The following is an 18,621-nucleotide window of genomic DNA, read 5'->3' as shown; positions in this document are numbered from 1 at the left end:
AGCGATGGCCACTAACTTGAATGACTTTAAGAAAGGATTGGACAAATTCACGGAGGAGGAGAGGGCGATTGTCAACTACTAGCCAGGATGGCTGTGGTCTGCCTATGCAGCTGAGGCATCAATACTTCTGAATACCCGTTGCTGGAAATGGCAGGAGGGTAGAGGGTTCTTGCATATGTCTCCTTCTTGTGGGTTTCCCATAATGGGCATCTGGTTGGTCACTGTGAGAACAGGATGCTGGACCAGATGGATGTTTTTATAAAATAAAATAAAAATTCCTTCCAGTAGCACCTTAGAGACCAACTAAGTTTGTTATTGGTATGATCTTTTGTGTCCATGCACACTTCTTCAGATACACTGTTTTTATGTTCGTGGTCTGACAAGGTATAAGGCAGCTTCCTGCCTTCTGAAAGGAACATGAACACCTTGTGAGTGGGATGCTCTGGCCTGGGAGATGTGGAGTCCCCCCCCCCCCCCCGTCTGGGATGTCCCTGATCCTGCCCTCCTTCCTTTCCTCAGGGGATCTGAAGCGGCCGAGCTACTCCATCCCACGAGGCACCATCACAGCTGTGATCTTCACCTACATTGTGTACAACCTGTTGGCTTTTCTGCTGAGCTGCACCTGCGACAGGTAGGCGTTGCGACTGGCCGCCAGGGGGAGCTCCTACCCCATAGCTCTTTACTTCCCCCCCTTTAAAACAACAGCAATAACGAGCAGACAAAGACTCCTGAAACCTGCCCTGTACTGGGGTTCAGTACAGGTGGCATCATCTCCTCATTATATCCTTGCAGCTCTATCTCTTGTTAATGCGATTTTGGAATTATTCCCATTTCAAAGGCAGAGAAACTGAGCTGACTTATCCCGGGTTTGTCTAAGGGGTTCCTGAGCTGAGCAGACCTCATAATTTCAGGTTAGCCTAGAGACTTAATTTCTTCTCCTCCCCTACTGGGCTTTTAAGGTCTAAAGCTTGGGAGGTCTAAAGCTTGGGACCAGCTTATTCACAAAGGGGCATCATATGAGACAGTCGTTCTTTTGTACATGTTTGAAAGTTCCTTCGCAGGTGGGAAGGAATTATTATTACCGTATTTTCCGCTCTATAAGACGCACCAGACCATAAGACGCACCTAGTTTTTGGAGGAGGAAAACAAGAAAAAAAATATTCTGAATCTCAGAAGCCAGAACAGCAAGAGGGATTGCTGCGCAGCGAAAGCAACAATCCCTCTTGCTGTTCTGGCTTCTGGGATAGCTGCGCAGCCTGCATTTGCTCCATAAGACCCACACACATTTCCCCTTACTTTTAAGGAGGGGAAAAGTGAGTCTTATAAAGCAAAAAATACGGTAATTAGATTGATATACCCCCCCAATCATAAGATCTCAGGGTGGTTCACAGAATAGAATGCCTCCCTGCAGCTAGAAAGGAAGAGTGTCAGGGACGAGGATCGCAGCTTTGCTTTCTCCCTTGATGTACTGCTGTATGGCTCTCTCTATATGGGGAATGACCTGCAGCTCAGTGGTGGAGCATCTGCATTGCTTGCAGAAGGCCGTGGGTCCAATCCCCAACGGTATCTCCACGTAGGGCTGGGGAAGAGTCATACCTGAAACCTTGGAGCCCAGCTGCCATATAAGGGAGAGAGAGAGAGCGCGCACATGGAACTAGGTGGTCTCACGGTCTGGCTCAATGCAAGCTTTCTCCATAAGCACACAAGACGTAACCGGCTGTACTTTTAAATAAATGAGGTATACAGTGGTACCTCGGGTTACATACGCTTCAAGTTACATACGCTTCAGGTTACACACTCCGCTAACCTAGAAATAGTGCTTCAGGTTAAGAACTTTGCTTCAGGATAAGAACAGAAATTGTGCTCCGGCGGTGCGGCGGCAGCTGGAGGCCCCATTAGCTAAAGTGGTGCTTCAGGTTAAGAACAGTTTCAGGTTAAGAACGGACCTCTGGAACGAATTAAGTACTTAACCCAAGGTACCACTGTACTTCATTGTATCAAATTGTAGATTTCAACGGAAGTCTCATAAAGTTCAATGAAAAAGCAGAAGACCCAGTGGATCAGTTCATTCTCTACTCAGTTCATGCATAAGGTCCACACATGTATAAGTGTCTATTCCACCTGTCTGTTCATATAGTCTAATAATCCACATGAAGCGTTGTTACAGTTCCACAGAATCCTTTCACAGAGTCCCAGACAAGGATTTCCGGAATATTAGCCTTGTTTCGCCATCCTAGGCTTCATCAGTAGCACAGGCTCATAGTAGTTGCAACCACTACTATGCTATAAGATCCACTATCCTGTAATATTACATATGAGCCTGTACTACTGATGAAGCCTAGGATGGCGAAACAAGGCTAATATTCCAGAAATCCACTGGGTCTTCTGCTTTTCTCGTTGAACTTTATTGGACTTCCGTTGAAATCTACAATTTGATACAATGAAGTATACCTCATTTACGTCGGTTACGTCTTGTGTGTTTATTGAGCATGTTTCACGTAACCATAGGTTTGTTGTTGTTTTGCTAAGGTTTCTTCATAAGGACATAAGAAGAACTTAGGAAAACTCGCAAGCGGGACCTGAGCAGAACAGAACTCTTTACACCTGCGATTCCTAGCAACAGGCGTTCACTGCAGGGAGCTAGGCATGAGGTCTAGAGGCCCTTGATAGTTACGCCCTCCATAAATTTGTCTTCCTGTGTTTGTTTGTGGCAGGAATTTCATTTCTTTTCCTGTGCTCTCTGGTCTAGGTCTTGCTGACTGATCTTGGGTGACTGGCAACACACAGGCTATGTTTATTTATTAAATTAAATTAAATGTATACCCGTAGAGCTCATAAAATCACAATATTTTTTAAAAAAGAAAATACGTAATAAAAACAAAGACAACCCAATAATCTAACCCCCTTCCACAACACGTTTTAAAAGGGCATTGGATGCCAATCAGCCAAAGGCCTGGTTAAAGAGGAACATTTCCGCCTGGCACCTAAAGGTGTATAATGAGGGCGCCAGGCTCCACAAATGGGGAGCTACTGCAGAAAAGGCCCCGTTCTCATTTTGCCACCCTCTGGACCTCTTGTGGAGGAGATACACGAAGAAGGAGCTCAGAAGATGATTTCAGGATCCAAGTGGGTTCATATGGAGAGAGGCGGTCTTGTACGGCTCAGTTGGTTGCAACAGAGAGAACTTCCTTTCCCTACCAGCTCTTTGACTTTCTGCGCACTTGACGCTGCCCGTTTTGCTTCGTGCGTGAAGGCTTATTATCTGCCGTCCTCCTAATGCACACTTGTTTTTCCTCTGTGCCTCTTTGTGTGCCAGATTATACATCCAGCCCCTCGGGAACGGATGTCCCAGGCTTCCTTGTCTTGTCACCTGGATTAGCCCCCCCTCCCTCCTTTGGAGTTTTGTGCAGCCCAGTTGTACACAGGCAAAGAAACCCCAAGTAGGCTGGCAGGCGGCTGATTGTAGTAATCTGCCCCCCCTCCAAGGGCATGGGAAGGCACTCAAACACAATTTCCTCTACCTGCTGGCAGTTGCACCCATCCACTCTCTTGTGGCTAACAGAAGCATAACGTTAAGCGTGGCTAAGATTGCGCTGACCTGCCCCTGCCACCAATTCTGAGAGATTTCAAGGCGGGTGATGCAGGTCAGGTGCACACGGAAGACTCCAAATCAGAACTGACGTGGCAGAATGCCAGGCGCAGGAGGGAGCGAGAGCGAGCCCTTCCCACGCCACTAGATCAATTCTGCCTCTCTTTGCCCACTTCCCCTTCTCCCACCCTCCCCCAAGTGGCTATCTAAGCACCCAGGAAATTTTCTGGATTTGGCAACCCATTGCAAGATAAGCGCACCTTGATCTCCGCCTTGCATACTCTGGTTGCAGGTTTAGGGCATGGTTTTGTTTGTTACTACCATTCCTGCTACCGATAGGGCAGATAAAAGAAAGCACTTCTTCACACAGCATGTGGAACTCACTGCCACATGAGGCAGCAACAACCAGCAGCTTGGATGGCTTTAAAGGAGGATTAGACAAATCCATGGAGGGGGGATAAGGCTATTGCTGGCTACTAGCCACAAAGTTGGAGCCAGTAGCATTTCTTTTTCTTTTTTATAATAATCTTTATTGATTTTCATTTACATACTCCACATACACATATTGTATTACATTTTACATTTATATTTGCTCCTAAGAGCCGACTTCCTCCCTCCCTTCTTCTGGCTTTTTATATCACATCTAAATTTTTTGCATCGTCTTCATCTGTTTTGTATATTATTGTTCTTCTTTCGTATTTGTCTATAGTCTATAGCCAAATAAATCCTCCTGTATATACAGTGCCAGTAGCATTTCTGAGTACTAGTTGCTGAAAGTTTAGGAGGTGACAGGGCTCCTGTGCACGGGTCCAGCGTCTGGATTTTGCAGCTTTACAGCACTAGCTTTTAAAAGCGTTGCCCCGTATCGCATGTTGAGAGCAGAGCACTTGGGCAGAGAGGCTCAGTGGCTTGGCTACGGCTGCCTATTTAATCTGTGGCCGAGACGAGATTTGAACTCTGGACTCCTCTTTATTTGCTTATTCCATAAAATGTGTGCACTGCTTGATTTCTTTAAAGCAGCCGAAAAGCGGTTTGCAAAAAACGAACGACAAAAATTTAAGACTTTCAAAAAGCTAAAATAACAATAGAAGGAAAACAGATTGGAACTTGCATCGACTTTCTAAACATTTGGGTAGGCTTGTCTGAACAAGGATGTTTTTAGCCGGTGCCAAAAAGCATACAGTGAAGGTATGGGGCGTTTAGGTGCTGCCACACTAAAAGAGTGAGTCTAGAAATGCAGAAGCGGTATCTTCCATCTACAAATGCGGAAATGGCACCAGTAGCAATGCCATTGCACTGATCAAAGCAGTTGAGTGAACGTATATGGGGCCAGGCAATTTTGCAGGTAAACTGTTCCAAAAGGCTTTGTATCCTAATAACTTGGCCCAGTAGCAAATGGGAAACCAGTGCAGATCTCTGAGCTACACGTGCCATAATATGCTGACAAGGCTTCACTCCTGTCAGCAATTATGCTGCAGCATCCAATATTAACTGATGCTTCCAGATCAAGCACAATGGAAGTCCCACTTCGAGCGTGTTGCAGTCACCAAGGCACAAACCTCAGCTCACAGCTTGGCCAATGGGCCACCTCCCACCTGCCTTGCCATTATTTTTTCTGGCTCGCTTTCATGTGGGTCTGCAGTGCCCCCTAACACAATGACACCAGTGCTTTCCCCCCCCGAAACCCCTGCAAAACCCAGGGGTAGCAAGGATCTGAACCTGAGCTTTGGCTGGAGACATGCCCGGGGAGATGGGGCACTGGTGGTCATGTCCCTTGGTGCATTTTTCGGATTTTCAGGTGGGGTGCATGTGTGTATGTGTGCCTGCCTTGTTCTCGGAGAGAGAGAGCGGCTTGTTAATTTTCTGCTCTGGAAAGTGCTGCCATAAATCGTGGCTGTGCCGGGGCAGCCGGCAGGAATTGGCTAGAATTATAGCTGTCATGTTCTAATACCTTAATGCATGGCCGTTGCTCATAATGACAGGGGACAGGGCAGCTTGCGAGGCCCCCGCGCATGACATGCACCTGCCCCCCTCCCTCCCCGCCACTCATCCCTCCTCCGCTCTGAGAGGTTTAATAGGCCTCACCGTCCCCTGTTCCTTCCCCCCACCCCCAACCGGCTGATTCTGATATCAAATCAACATGAGCTTATTGGAAAGGCACGAAAATGAAATCTGGGGCCCCGTTCGTCTCCTGTTGCTTTGTTAGGCATGCCCTGCTCTGCCCCTGGGTGGGATTTATTTTGGGGAGGGGGGGTGGCTGCTACGTGTGATTAGAAAGATGGGGGGGTGGAGGCACAGCCCAAGAAAGGAGACAGCTCTCAACCAGACCATCCCGGCTAAAGGACGACTGTCGTGTTGCAGCCCTGATAGAGAAGCAAAAGCCAGAGGTTATGGTTGTTATGTAGCTATGCCTTTAAGGGCAGGTTATTTGTTTCATAGAATTATAGAACTATCAAGATAGAAGGGACCAGAAGGATCATCTAATCCAGCCCCCTCTATTGCAGGAATCTTTTGCCCAACATGGGCCTTGCACCCGTGACCCTGAGATTAAAAATTTCAGGCTCTGCCAATTGAGCTGTTTATTTATTTGCCCACACAAATACCCACTGGGATGGCTTTAAAAAAAGGTTGGACAAATTCATGGAGAGGGCTACTGATGGCTACTAGCAGCTCGAAAACACACCAGTGCAAGTAGATAAATAGGTACCACTGTGGCGGGAAGGTATATGGTGTTTCCATGTGCTCTGGTTTCCGTCAGGGTTTTCCGTTGCGCCAGAAGTGGTTTAGTCCTGCTGGCCACATGACCCAGAAAGCTGTCTGTGGATAAACACCAGCTCCCTTGGCCTGAAAACGAGATGAGTGCCGCAACCCCATAGTCACCTTTGACTGGACTTAACTGTCCAGGGGTCCTTTACCTTTTACCTTTTACCTTACAACTATGATGGGGACTCTCTGCCTCTATAGTTGAAGGCAGCAATGCTTCTGAATGCCGGTTGCTGGAAGCCACACGAGGGGAGAGTTGCTCTTGTGGTCGGATCCTGCTTGCTGGTTTCCCACAGGCATCTGCTTGGCCACTGTGAGAACAGGATGCTGGACTTGATGGGCAATTGACCTCATCTATCAGGCTCTTCCTATGTTCTTATGACTGGTAGCATCTCTCCAGGGTCTCAGTGTTAGAATTCCTGCTCCATGATTGCAGTCATGGGATTGTTTATCACATGACGGTGTATGTTTTGACTCCACAGAGTGGGAAGTGACGTAGACAGGATGTTTGTGTTACTGTGTTCCGTGAAGTGGGACTATTGTCCTTTGTTCTTTTTCTCTTTGCTGCCTGATGCTAAAAAGAGAGAGGGAGACATGTTGCAGTGCTCCGTGTGTGTTTATATGTAAATAAAGTAGATTAGCCAAAATGCTGAGTTGCTGAGGTCTGTCACGAGAGATAATAACAATAACAATAACAATAACAATAACAATAATACTAATAAATTTTATTTATACCCCACCCTCCCCAGGCAAGACCGGGCTCAGGGCAGCTAACACCCGATATAAAACAAATTGATTGAAATACAACTTAAAAACAAGATTAAAATACAACATTAAAACATTAAAATATTAAAATACAGCCTCATTTCAATGGAAACTCAAATCAAAAACTTTTTCGGGGGATGAAAACGTCAAGCCTTCACCAAGGCTAACTTTCCAGACTGGTCCTACATGGGCCAGAAAAAAGCCAGGGAAGTCCCCAAATAGGAGTTCCATCACAGGAGGGGAAAGGAAAAAGGGGAGGGGAGAGGGAATCAAACTGATTCTAAACCAAAGGCCAGGTGGAACAACTCTGTCTTACAGCCCTGCAGAAAGAAATCAGATCCTGCAGGGCCCTGGTATCATGAGGCAGAGTGTTCCACCAGGCCGGGGCCAGTGTTGAAAAGGCCCTGGCTGAGGCTAATCTGACTTCCTTAGGGCCCGGGACCTCTAGGGTGTTGCTATTTATGGACCTTAAGGTGCTCCGTGGGGCATACCGGGAGAGGCGGTCCTGTAGGTACGAGGGTCCTAGGCACAAACTCTGCGGATCCCTAAGTGTGCCGGTATCGGTTGGCATCGGTTGCTGTGATGTTCAGGCAGAAGAAAGCTTTTGAAGCTCCCGAACGATCGACCAGGAAGGGGAGAACCTGCCAGTCGGGCATGTGTCTCTGCCAGGGTCCTACTCGAGTGTAGGCTGAACTCCTGACACTCAGATGGGCGGCATTCTCCTTTCTACCTGAAGATGTCACTGGGGATTGGACTTGGGGCATGCCAAACAGGTGCTCGGCCACTGAGCTATGCTCCTTCCCTTAAGACTCCAGAGTCTGCTCTGCCCAGTTAGCAGTGCTTCCATCCCCGCAGGAGCAGTGAGAGCATGAAGCATGTCAAACACGCCTGCCAAGCGACAGGTGTCTGCTCTGAACGCCACATCTAGTCCTTAATTGTACGGCAGTAACAACTGTTTGACAATGGTCTAGGCCAGAATCATAGAATCTTAGAGTTGGAAGGGACCCCACGGGGTCATCTAGTCCAGCCCCCTGCAATGCAGGAATCTCAGCGAAATCATCCCTGACAGATGGCTGCCCACCTACCTCAGAAGATGGGAGCATATTCACCCAGTGCTTTACCAGTTGCACTGGCTTCCAGTGGAGTATCGGGTCAAGTTCAAAGCGCTGGTTTTGACCTTTAAAGCCCTTTGTGGCTTAGGGCCCTCGTATTTACGGGACCGCCTCTCCTGGTCTGCCCTGCAGAGGACCTTAAGGTCCATGAGTAATCATAGTTTAGAGGTCCCGGGCCCTAAGTAAGTCAGATTATCCTCCACCAGGGCCAGGGCCTTCTCAGTGATGGCTCCAACCTGGTGGAATGCTCTGTCCCATGAGACCAGGGCCCTACAGGATTTAACTTCCTTCCGCAGGGCCTGTAAGACAGAGCTATTCCGCCTGGCTTTCAATTTGAACTTAGCCTGATCTTTATTCCCCTTCCTTCTCTCCCCCTCCCTTTTTTATGAAGATTACCCGCTCTGGGATCCCACAGCTAATTCTCCCCTGGTCTCCTCACTGGCCCAAATAGGACTAATTTAGAGCCCTGGTGATCATCTAAAGTTTATTGGATGGATTTCCCCCCTAAATTGATTTTTGAATTCTGAATTTATTGTTATTCACGTTTTATACTGTATTTTATGCTATTTTTTGTTGCATTAAGTGTTTTAAATTTGTTGTTAGCCGCCCTGTGCCTGGTTTTCTGAACCGGGAAGGGCGCGGTATAAATAAAAAATTACTATTTATTATTATTAGAAGATGGTGGAGTTTCCTTGGAAGTTCTTTTGAAACAGGTGGGATGACCATCTTTTGGGGCTTCTCCATCTGTGATGCCTGCATTTGCAGGGGATGGACTAGATGACACCACAGGTCCCTTCCAACTCTACAGTGTTGGCCGTGGGTGCTGCTGCCTTGGGAGCCACCAACTGGGGCAGGGAGGGTGTCAAACTGGTTCCCCGCTACACCAGTCCCACCTGCACCCCCGCCCCCCTCTGCTGCGCTTATTAGCAAAGCGATCAATTTGGGGGTAATTAGGTATTAATTGCCCAAAGACACTGGCGTTGATAGCCCGTGCTAATTTATCTCCCACCTGCTCACTGCCTCTTGTTAAAATCCAATTAAGGCCTGGCCATTTGTATAGTTTAATGCGTGAAGGAAAGTTCTGCCTTCCCTCTCCTTTTATTTCTGTTACTGAATTTTGGGCAAGCGGCTCTTTGAGCGCCGTCAGCCGCGAGACTGACCAAGCGCCTTCGATCAAATCAATGGCTCATTCAGGATAGATCATCCTTTGCCAAGCACTGTCTCTTTTGGACTACAACTCCCATCAGCCGTGCTGGCTCGGGTTGATGGGAGTTGTAGTCTGGGGGGCACCAGGTTGGCAAGAATCCTCATAGATGAAGAGCTACTTGTTCTGGCAAATGAAAGCGCAGGTCCTGGGTTTGAGGCAATCCTTAGAACTGGTGGGCATGCCGTGTGGGAAGATTGTTAATCTGTGGAACTCCCTCCCACAGGAGGCAAGGCAACTTTGAAAGAAGAGGGCTATTGATGACTACTTGCCATGATAGCTATTCTCTGCCTCCATAATTGGAGGCAACAAACGATGCTCTTGAATGTCAGTAGCTGGAAACCCCAGGAGGGGAGAGTTGTTCTTGTGGTCAAATCCTGCTTGCTGGTTTCCCATTGGGTTATCGGGTTGGCCATTGTGAGAACAGGATGCTGTACTGGCTAGGCCATGGGCCTGATCCACCAGGTTCTTCTTATGCTCTTATGGGTCCAAACATGCTGCCAAGGAGCTCAAGGTGGTGCACATGGTCCTATCCTTCCCCAGCACCCACAACAGCCCTGTGAGGTAGGCTAGGCTGAGAGGCAGCAACTGGCCAAAGGTCACCTAGCAGGCTTCATGGCCCAGTGGGGTTTTGAACCCTGGTCTCCCAGTTCGTAGCCCAACACTCAAACCACTATGCTGTGCTGCTTCTGTGTTCTTATGGGGGGTGCCCAGACCTTGACCATACAGAGCATGCTAGCTTACCAAACTGGCCATGCAGATGCCAGGCCATCTCAGCGTGCTTCTCAAACCAGCTTGACTAGCAGGAATTGACCTTCCAAATGTTTTGCTGCAAGGAGGGGAACGTGATTACAGTGGACGCTCGGGTTGCAAACGTGATCCGTGAGGGAGGCATGTTCGCAACCCACAGCGCCGTGTCTGTGCACGTGCGGGTTGCGATTCAGCGCTTATGTGCTAAGTGTGATTTAACGCTTCTGCGCATGCACGACCACCGAAACTCGGAAGTAACCCATTCCGGTACTTCTGGGTTTCGGTGCATCCGTAACCTGAAAAAACGCAACCTGAAGCGTCTTTAATCCAAGGTATGACTGTATCTGCTTGCGTCTGCAGGACAAGCTGCTCTTTTAAGGCCACGGCAGCAAATAAAATGGGGTCAGGGGAGCATGGCAGATTCCTTTGGGTCTGATTTTGATTTGGGCTATGTTCAAAACAGGACCCGGGTGGCGCTGTGGGTTAAACCACAGAGCCTAGGACTTGCCAATCAGAAGGTTGGCAGTTCGAATCCCCGCGACGGGGTGAGCTCCCGTTTTTCAGTCCCTGCTCCTGCCAACCTAGCAGTTCGAAAGCACGTCAAAGTGCAAGTAGATAAATAGGTACTGCTCCGGCGGGAAGGTAAACAGCATTTCTGTGCGCTGCTCTGGTTCGCCAGAAGTGACTTAGTCATGCTGGCCACATGACCCGGAAGCTGTACGCTGGCTCCCTTGGCCAATAAAGCGAGATGAGCGCCGCAACCCCAGAGTCAGCCACGACTGGACCTAATGGTCAGGGGTCCCTTTACCTTTACCTATGTTCAAAACAGTCCGGCCCTCTGGGGGCTTCCCTGACCTCTTGCTGACTGTGCTCCAGGAGGGAATTCTGAACAAGGGCCTCGCCAAGGTGGGAATCAGCTTGTCTCCTTGGGATATAGAATCATAGCATTGTAGAGTTGGAAGGGGCTACGCAGGTCATTATTCCAACTCCAACCCAATCGTTTGCCCAACATGGAGCTCAAACCTACAACCCTGATATTCAGAGTCTCGTGCTCTACTGACTGAGCTCTCCCCGCGGGTTTGGAAGCCTCCCTCTGCAGGGTCTTGACCGTCCCTGTAATGGACTGAAAGCAGAAGGCTCTTCCCCCAGCAAGTGTTCCTAAGGGGCTCATTTTGGAGCCTAATGGAGCAGGGAGGAGGCCAGGGTTCCTCACCCCAGGCAAAAGCAGAGGGGGTCATTTCAGATGCTCAGATGGAGAGGGACTGGCTGGAGTCTGGGATGGCAGAGCCGTAGAGAGCAACCAGCCTGGTTCAGCCAAGCTGTCTCGCTGAGAAGCACACAGGAGCCTCTCCCGAGCTCATGCCCAGATTGAGGATGGGGTTATCACTCTGCGGCAAAATGTCCCTATGACATCTTATGTTTATTTATAAAATTGCTTAGAGACTGCTTTTTCATTAAAAAAAGCATCATAAAATCATAGATTTGTAGAGTTGGAAAGGGACCACTAGGGTCATCTAGCCTAACCTCTTACAATGCAGGAATCTTTTGCCCAACCTGAGACTCGAACCCACAACCCTGAATTTAAGAGTCTCACGCTCTGCCGACTGAGTCCTGCTGTATTCTGCCGTGCGCAGTTTGCAACAGAGAGACATGAATAGACACCAATTGACCAGTTGCTAGGGATTCTTTAGCTGTGATTCCTGAATAGCAGGGGGTTGAGCTAGATGACCCCACAGGTCCCCTACAGTTCTATGAATTAACTGTTGTCAAAGGATGTATCCTTAATTGCCTGCTTGTTCCCGAATCCTTCTTGCGGGTTCTCCACATGAATCTGCTTGGCCGCTGTGTGAACAGGGTGCTGGGCCCGATGGGCTGTGGGCCTGATCCATCCGGCCACCGCTACGTTCTCATGAGTCTCCCCCTTCTCACCCCTCAGGCTCCTCCTGCAGCGGGACTACAGCTTCCTGAGGGACATCAACATCTGGCCTCCCTTCGTCATCATTGGCGTCTACTGCTCGACTCTGTCGGCCGCTATGAGCAACCTGATCGGGGCCTCCCGAATCCTCTACGCCTTGGCCAAGGACGACCTCTTTGGTGAGTTGACCTTCTGCCTCCCTGGGCCTACTTCTTGCCTTAGCAACGTCTCTCCTTGGCAGGCAGGCATGGACCAACATAAGAACGTAAGTGGAGCCATAAGTGGGAGTGGCCGCCGAGACCACATAACACTGGTCCTGAATGATCTTCATTGGCTCCTAATGCACCGAAATGTGGCTCCGAGCACAATTCAAAGTGTTGGTGCTGACCGTTAAAGCCCTAAACGGCCTCGGCCCTGCATACCTGAAGGAGCGTCCCCACCCCCATCGTCCAGCCTGGACACTGAGGTCCAGCTCTGAGGGCCTTCTGGTGGTTCCCTTGCTGTGAGAAGTGAGGTTACAGGGAACCAGGCAGAGGGCCTTCTCGGTAGTGGCGACCGCCCTGTGGAACGCCCTCCCATCAGATGTTTTAAAAGACAGCTTCCCTGTTTAGGGAAGTTTTTAATGTTTGAAGCTGTATTGGTTTTAATATTTGGTTGGAAGCTGCCCAGAGTGGCTGGGGAAACCTAGCCAGATGGGCGGGGTATAAATAAATGATGATGATGATGATGTATCAGGCCAGTGACCCACGTAGTCCAGCATCCTGTTCTCAAAGTGGCCAACCAATGCCTGTGGGAAACCAGCAACCAGGATTTGAGCGTGAGAGCCTTCCTTTGGTTCCCAGCAGCTGGCATACGGAAGCATCACTGCCCTGAATTGTCAGGGCACAGTGCCAGTGTGCCAAGGCCACAGTCTGGGACAGCGTCTCCCAGCTTACCTGGATTTCTTATGGACTACAGTTCCCATCATCCACAGCCAGATGCAGGGCACCACGTTGGGGGAGGCTGATCTAGGGTACCAGTTTCTGATTGGCTGCGTTTACTAAGCTTTTCCACACTGAGCTGATTTGATTGATTGATTGATTGATTATATTTCTATACCGCACTTCATTCACACGAATCTCAAAAGCGGCTCACAAACAGTAAATAACAACAACCGAACAAATGCAACATAAATCGTATAGATTAATCAACAAATAATCAGTGAAACAATTACAAATCACTAGTATCTCACAGCAAACATTCAAAACATCAAAAGACAAAAGCATTGAAAGCACAAATACACAAAATGAAGAGCGTGTCAGTAGTTTGAAAAAAACGACAAAAACCAGCAATTCAACAAACGCAGAATAAATTTGATGTTGCGAAAGAAAACAAATAGTTGTTTCAGTACGTAAATACAAAGCAGAACAGGAATTAACCTGCCACCTTTGGTCTTTTAGTTTCCCTACACACACATAGACACACTCCATGCCTTAATACTCTTTGGGGGCTGTTGCTGAATGCAGCTGTTTCTGCAGTCTGGAAGATCCTTAGCTCTGCCTGGCAGTCCTCTGCGCCCTCTCCTCTATCTCCTGCTTGGCTCTGTCTGCCTCCCTGCCTGGCTCTCCCCAGCAGCTCCCTTGTTCCAGCACTTGGCCGTCCTTTCAGAGTCCTCTGCCTCCCTGACGGGCTGCGTGGGCAACTGCCAGTCAGGTTGGTTTGCCTTTGCCCTCGCCTGGCAGGGCCTGTTGACGGGGCTCTGCTCCTGGGCAGAGATGAAGCCCACCCTCAAAGACTGCTGCCGGCAGGGCAGGGGATGTGGGAAGCTGCCTTATATATTGAACGCGGCTGTTGGTAACATCTGGCTCAGTATTGTCCACCCTGGCTGGCAGAGGCCTTCCAGGATTTTCAGAGAAGACATGCTACTGGGAGATGCTGACAGGGCTGGATTAACCATTAAGCAAAATAAGCATGTGCTTTAGGGCATCAAAGGAAGGGGGAACCACATAAATTTTCCATTGCTGGGTTTTTTTAACCTTAATGGTCCCAAATGGCTCAGCTGAGCATTCGTTTTCTCCCTTGAAGTAGATTAAAAATCCCAACAGAACAACTAAACAACAAGGCAGGCCGGGTGCCTTATCTTTATTAAGTATAGAAGCAGATTCATTACGTAAGATGAGTTTTGAGGATCGGATCAAAGACTTTTCAATTAGAAAAAGAAAGAGATTCCCCCCCCAATACAAAGTCTACAAAAATTAACATTATTTTCCACCTTACTGTAGGTTTAGTTTCATTTTGAAAAATAAGATTTTATTTTACTGTTTATTATGGTTTATATTTTGAATTAGATATATATGGGGCACCAAGATCTTTTAAATGCTTAGGGCCTCTGAAGATCTCTTTTTGCCCAGCAACAGCCCAATAACCTCACTGAGAGAAGGGGCTGCTGCTTCCATTCTGCTGGGCTCCTTTGCTGCTCTTGCATTTCAGCAACCTTTACCCCACAGTCCAGCTCATACGCCAGCCTTCCCCAACCTGCTGCCCTCCAGGTGTTTCAGCGCCAGCCAGAACAGGGCGCAGGGCGGTTGTCTTCATAAACAGAAGTGGCTGGTTTCATCTCTCCCTCCCATCTGTGCCTGTGTGCTATTGCATTGTAAAAGAAACAATCATGTTTGATTCAAGGGGTGCCTTCTTCCATAAGTAGATTGCCAGCATGTACCCCTACTATCTAAATCATGGATAGGCAAACTAAGGCCCGGGGGCTGGATCCAGCCCAACTGCCTTCTAAATCCAGCCAGCGGATGGTCTGGGAATCGGCATGTTTTTACATGAGTAGAGTGTGTCCTTTTATTTAAAATTCACCTCTGGGTTATTTGTGGGGCCTGCCTGGTGTTTTTACATGATTAGAATGTGTACTTTTATTTAAAATGCATCTCTGGGTTATTTGTGGGGCTTAGGAATTTCTTCATGTACAGTGGTACCTCTGGTTGCAAATGGGATCCGTTCCGGAGCCCCATTCGCAACCTGAACGGAACGCAACCCGCATCTGTGCATGCGTGGGTCGTGATTCGCCGCTTCTGCGCATGCGCGTGACACCATTTTGCGCGTCTGTGCATGCGCAAGCAGCAAAACCCAGAAGTAACCCTTTCCGGTACTCCCGGGTTGCCGCGGGACGCAACCTGAAAAGACGTAACCCGCAGCGTTCACAACATGAGGTATGACTGTATTTTTTTCAAAATATAGTCCGGCCCACCTCATGGTCTGAGGGACGGTGGACCGGCCCCCTGCTGAAAAAGTTTGCTGACCCCATTCTAGATCAAGACATAAAGGGTGGCAAAGAGTTAAATTTCCCCCTACCTACCTATCTCTCGAACTAGGGACCTAGTCTGCATCTAGCAGCCCCCCTCCAATTGGTTTCACTTCCTGCTCTGCACTTAAAAGCACATAGCTTGGCCCTGATTAATCCAGGTGGGGTGTGTTTTAGTTGATTTTCCCCCAATCCATTAAGCCAGCCAATTAATTGATGGAACATTTCAGCCTCAGCGTTTAATTAACATGTAGTAAAACGGGCGTCAACACTCTGCTGTGGACCTGTCCATTAGGAGTGGGCAGACGCCAGCCTTGTGGGATTTACTTTACCTTCTGCTGGAACCCCCAGAGGGAGCCAGGTGCAAATAGAAGTGGCTCAGGGAGGCAGGTGTATATTTGGAATTAAGGAACAGGGTGCCTCTGAGCACATGCTCATCCCAGGGATCAGAAATCAGTGCCCGAATCAACTTCACAAAGCATTTTCATGCATGCATTTTTTTTTAAAAAAGCCTCTCTTGTTCCTTCTCCCAATTATTATTATTTATCTAATTGCGAGTGGTTTTGCTATCGTTGCTAGCATTAGACAATTGGGAGTCAGAAACTCTTGCGGACGTAGTGCAGATTACTGGAGATCTAGCAGCAGATTCTGATCTGCCTTCTGCACACTGCTGCTCTAGGTGGTCACTTTCCCTGCTCTCTCTTGCTCTCTGTCTCTCTTTAATAAACACCGATTTTATAGAAGCCCTTGTTCTAATGTAGTGTGCTGCCTCTCTCTTTTCCGTTCCCCTTCTGGTAACGAAGGCAAAGTTCTGGGGCCTGCGAAGCGGACTTCCCATGATGGAAACCCCTGGATGGCTGTAATCTTCTCCTGGATCCTGGTACAGGTGAGTTGGCTCCCATTGCCCTGGTTTTGCTGCTTCTCTTCCTGCTCCCAATGCTGCTATTTTAACCACGATGATTTCTGTTTGGTTTCTGTTCATTCCATCGATCAGCCACCCAATAACAATGGCTCCCTGGGCGACGCGCAGAATAGAAGAGATTAAAAACCACTGTCCCAATAAAACGGGGATCGATAGAGCAGCGGAACAAAAGCCAGCAGGAAGCATCTGCCAGGGATGCTTTCGCTGAGGTTCCTGCCTTGCAGCGGGTTGGACTAGATGACCCTCGGGGTCCCTCCCAACTTTACAATTCTATGGTTCTATGAAACAACCCCCAGCACTAGAACCAATGTTGCAAAAGTGAAGTCTGGAGAACTAAAAGCATCACAGCAACTGTCAATTAATATAGAAAGTCAATGTTCTCAAACAGGGAGGGTGGGGTCTGCCTTGCTGGCCCCTGAAGGTGGGCAACTTCAAGCCCAGGGTGGCAGCTGCAGAAGAGAGCAGACTGGATCTCAAAGGGAAATGTAGATTTGTCAATGGGGACTACAAAGGACCAAGAAGCCAGGAACGCAGAGACCGGGATATGGGCTCAGTCTCCTCTTTTCCAGGCTAAACATACCCAGCTCCCTCAAATTCTCCTTGCAAGGCTTGGTTTCCAGAACCTTGATCATCTTGCTCACCCTCCTCTGTACATGTTCCGGCTTGTCAACTTCCTTCTGAAATTGTGGCGCCCAGAATTGGACACGGTATTCCAGGTGTGGTGTGACCAAGGCAGAATAGATCAGTAAAGTGGTACCTCTGGTTATGTACTTAAATCGTTCCGGAGGTCCGTTCTTAACCTGAAACTGTTCTTAACCTGAGGTACCCCTTTGGCTAATGGGGCCTCTTGCTGCCGCTGCGCTGCCGGAGCACGATTTCTGTTCTCATCCTGAAGCAAAGTTCTTAACCTGAAGCACTATTTCTGGGTTAGCGGAGTCTGTAATCTGAAGCGCATGTAACCTGAGGTACCACTGTCCTAGTAGTTCCCTTGATCTGGACACTATACTTCTGTTGATGCATCCAAGAATAGCATTAGCTTTTCTTGTTGCTGCATCACACTGTGGACTCACGTTGAGCTTGTGGTCCACTAAGACCCCGAGATCCTTTCCACATGTACTATTCAAAACAGGAACAATTTGTAGGCATCCATTTGTATCGAGAGACAATGGAGCGTGCCTCTGGGATTGAAGTCAAACCGCTGTGTTAGCAATGCTGTAGTGACCTCCCTGGGTGCAAGCCTGGGCCGTGTGTATGGGGGTCCTGGGCTGCCCAGACAGCAAGACCCCCCCTCTCAGCCTCACTGATGGGGATCCAAAGGAAATCAGAGCAAGATGTTTGGCACCAGCATGGCGGCAGGAGTTGGCGGAAGGAGGTGCAGAGGGTGCGATCCAACTGCCTTAGGGACTCCACTCTGGATTTGTGTAGGGTTTACTCCAGAGCCTTTTCTTCTCCCAAAGATATCCTGCAAAGCAGCGGATAACTTCTAAGGGGATTGGCCTGATCCAGGCGGGAGGGCTTGCCTTATGATCTTACGTTGAAGTTCGTTGTTTCCTGCCGATCATTTCTCGTTACGGTTCAGATGGTGACGGTGTCCTTTCCTGTAAAATAATGCTTAGGTTTTCCTCCTTATCGGCATCTGTTTTATGTTGTCATTAGCTGCCTTTGGGAGGCACTTTGTTCAAAAGGCTGGTTAGGATTCTTTTTCTAAATGTGCAGGTGAATAAATGCATTAGACGGGCGAGACGGGCGATGCGGATCTGAGCAAATGCGTAGCTGAGGAAGGGCAAGGAGCGAATCTGGTGTCCCTGGAGCCGCAGACGAGGCTGGCCTGGGACTGGCTTACTGGGGTGATGCATTGATTGTGGAACAGGCCTCAGCTCTAAGATGCAGGAAGAAGAATGCTGCTGGAGAACATGCAGAGTGCATTTCCTCCGTCGCTGCGTAAAACCAGTGTGCACTCAAACGCAACTGAGGTTTAGGCAGCTGGGCTTGCTGTTAAGAGCAGTTTGAGCCCCAGAACTTTTTCTCTTTTTGATCTGAACCCCAGCAAAGGAGCAAGTCTTGAAGGAGAGGCGAGGAAACTATGTTGATGAATCAGAGTGTGCTGAGGAGGCTATCTCGTGCCTCAAGGTGTGACAGGAGGCACATGGAGCATTCAGCATGAGGACCAGAAACTTTGGAAGCTGTTGCAACAAATAGCAGGAGGGGCAGGGTGGAAGCTGCTAAGATAGCCCTGGGGGGTGGGAAGGAAATGAATCCCTTTCCCATCAGGTAACGGTAAAGGGACCCCTGACCGTTAGGTCCGGTCGTGGCCA

At 48.7% G+C, this 18,621-nt stretch overlaps 1 protein-coding gene across 2 annotated transcripts in view; it reads left to right on the top strand.

Moving 5' to 3' along the window:
• LOC308478116 (solute carrier family 12 member 9-like) overlaps nt 1-18,621 on the top strand; it is a 92,002-nt gene that overhangs the window by 20,930 nt on the left and 52,451 nt on the right. For both annotated transcript variants that reach the window (XM_081007431.1, XM_081007430.1), the window contains exons 6-8: nt 520-631; nt 12,120-12,277; nt 16,188-16,270. In XM_081007431.1, coding sequence (XP_080863557.1) covers nt 520-631; nt 12,120-12,277; nt 16,188-16,270 — 353 coding nt within the window. The remainder of the gene's footprint in view (nt 1-519; nt 632-12,119; nt 12,278-16,187; nt 16,271-18,621) is intronic.

The sequence above is a fragment of the Podarcis pityusensis genome (genome assembly GCF_964106645.2).
Source record: "Podarcis pityusensis genome assembly, chromosome: 5".
Lineage (NCBI taxonomy): Eukaryota > Metazoa > Chordata > Lepidosauria > Squamata > Lacertidae > Podarcis > Podarcis pityusensis.
The sequence above is the reverse complement of the archived record's forward strand: the minus strand, read 5'-3'. Positions and strand labels throughout refer to the sequence as shown.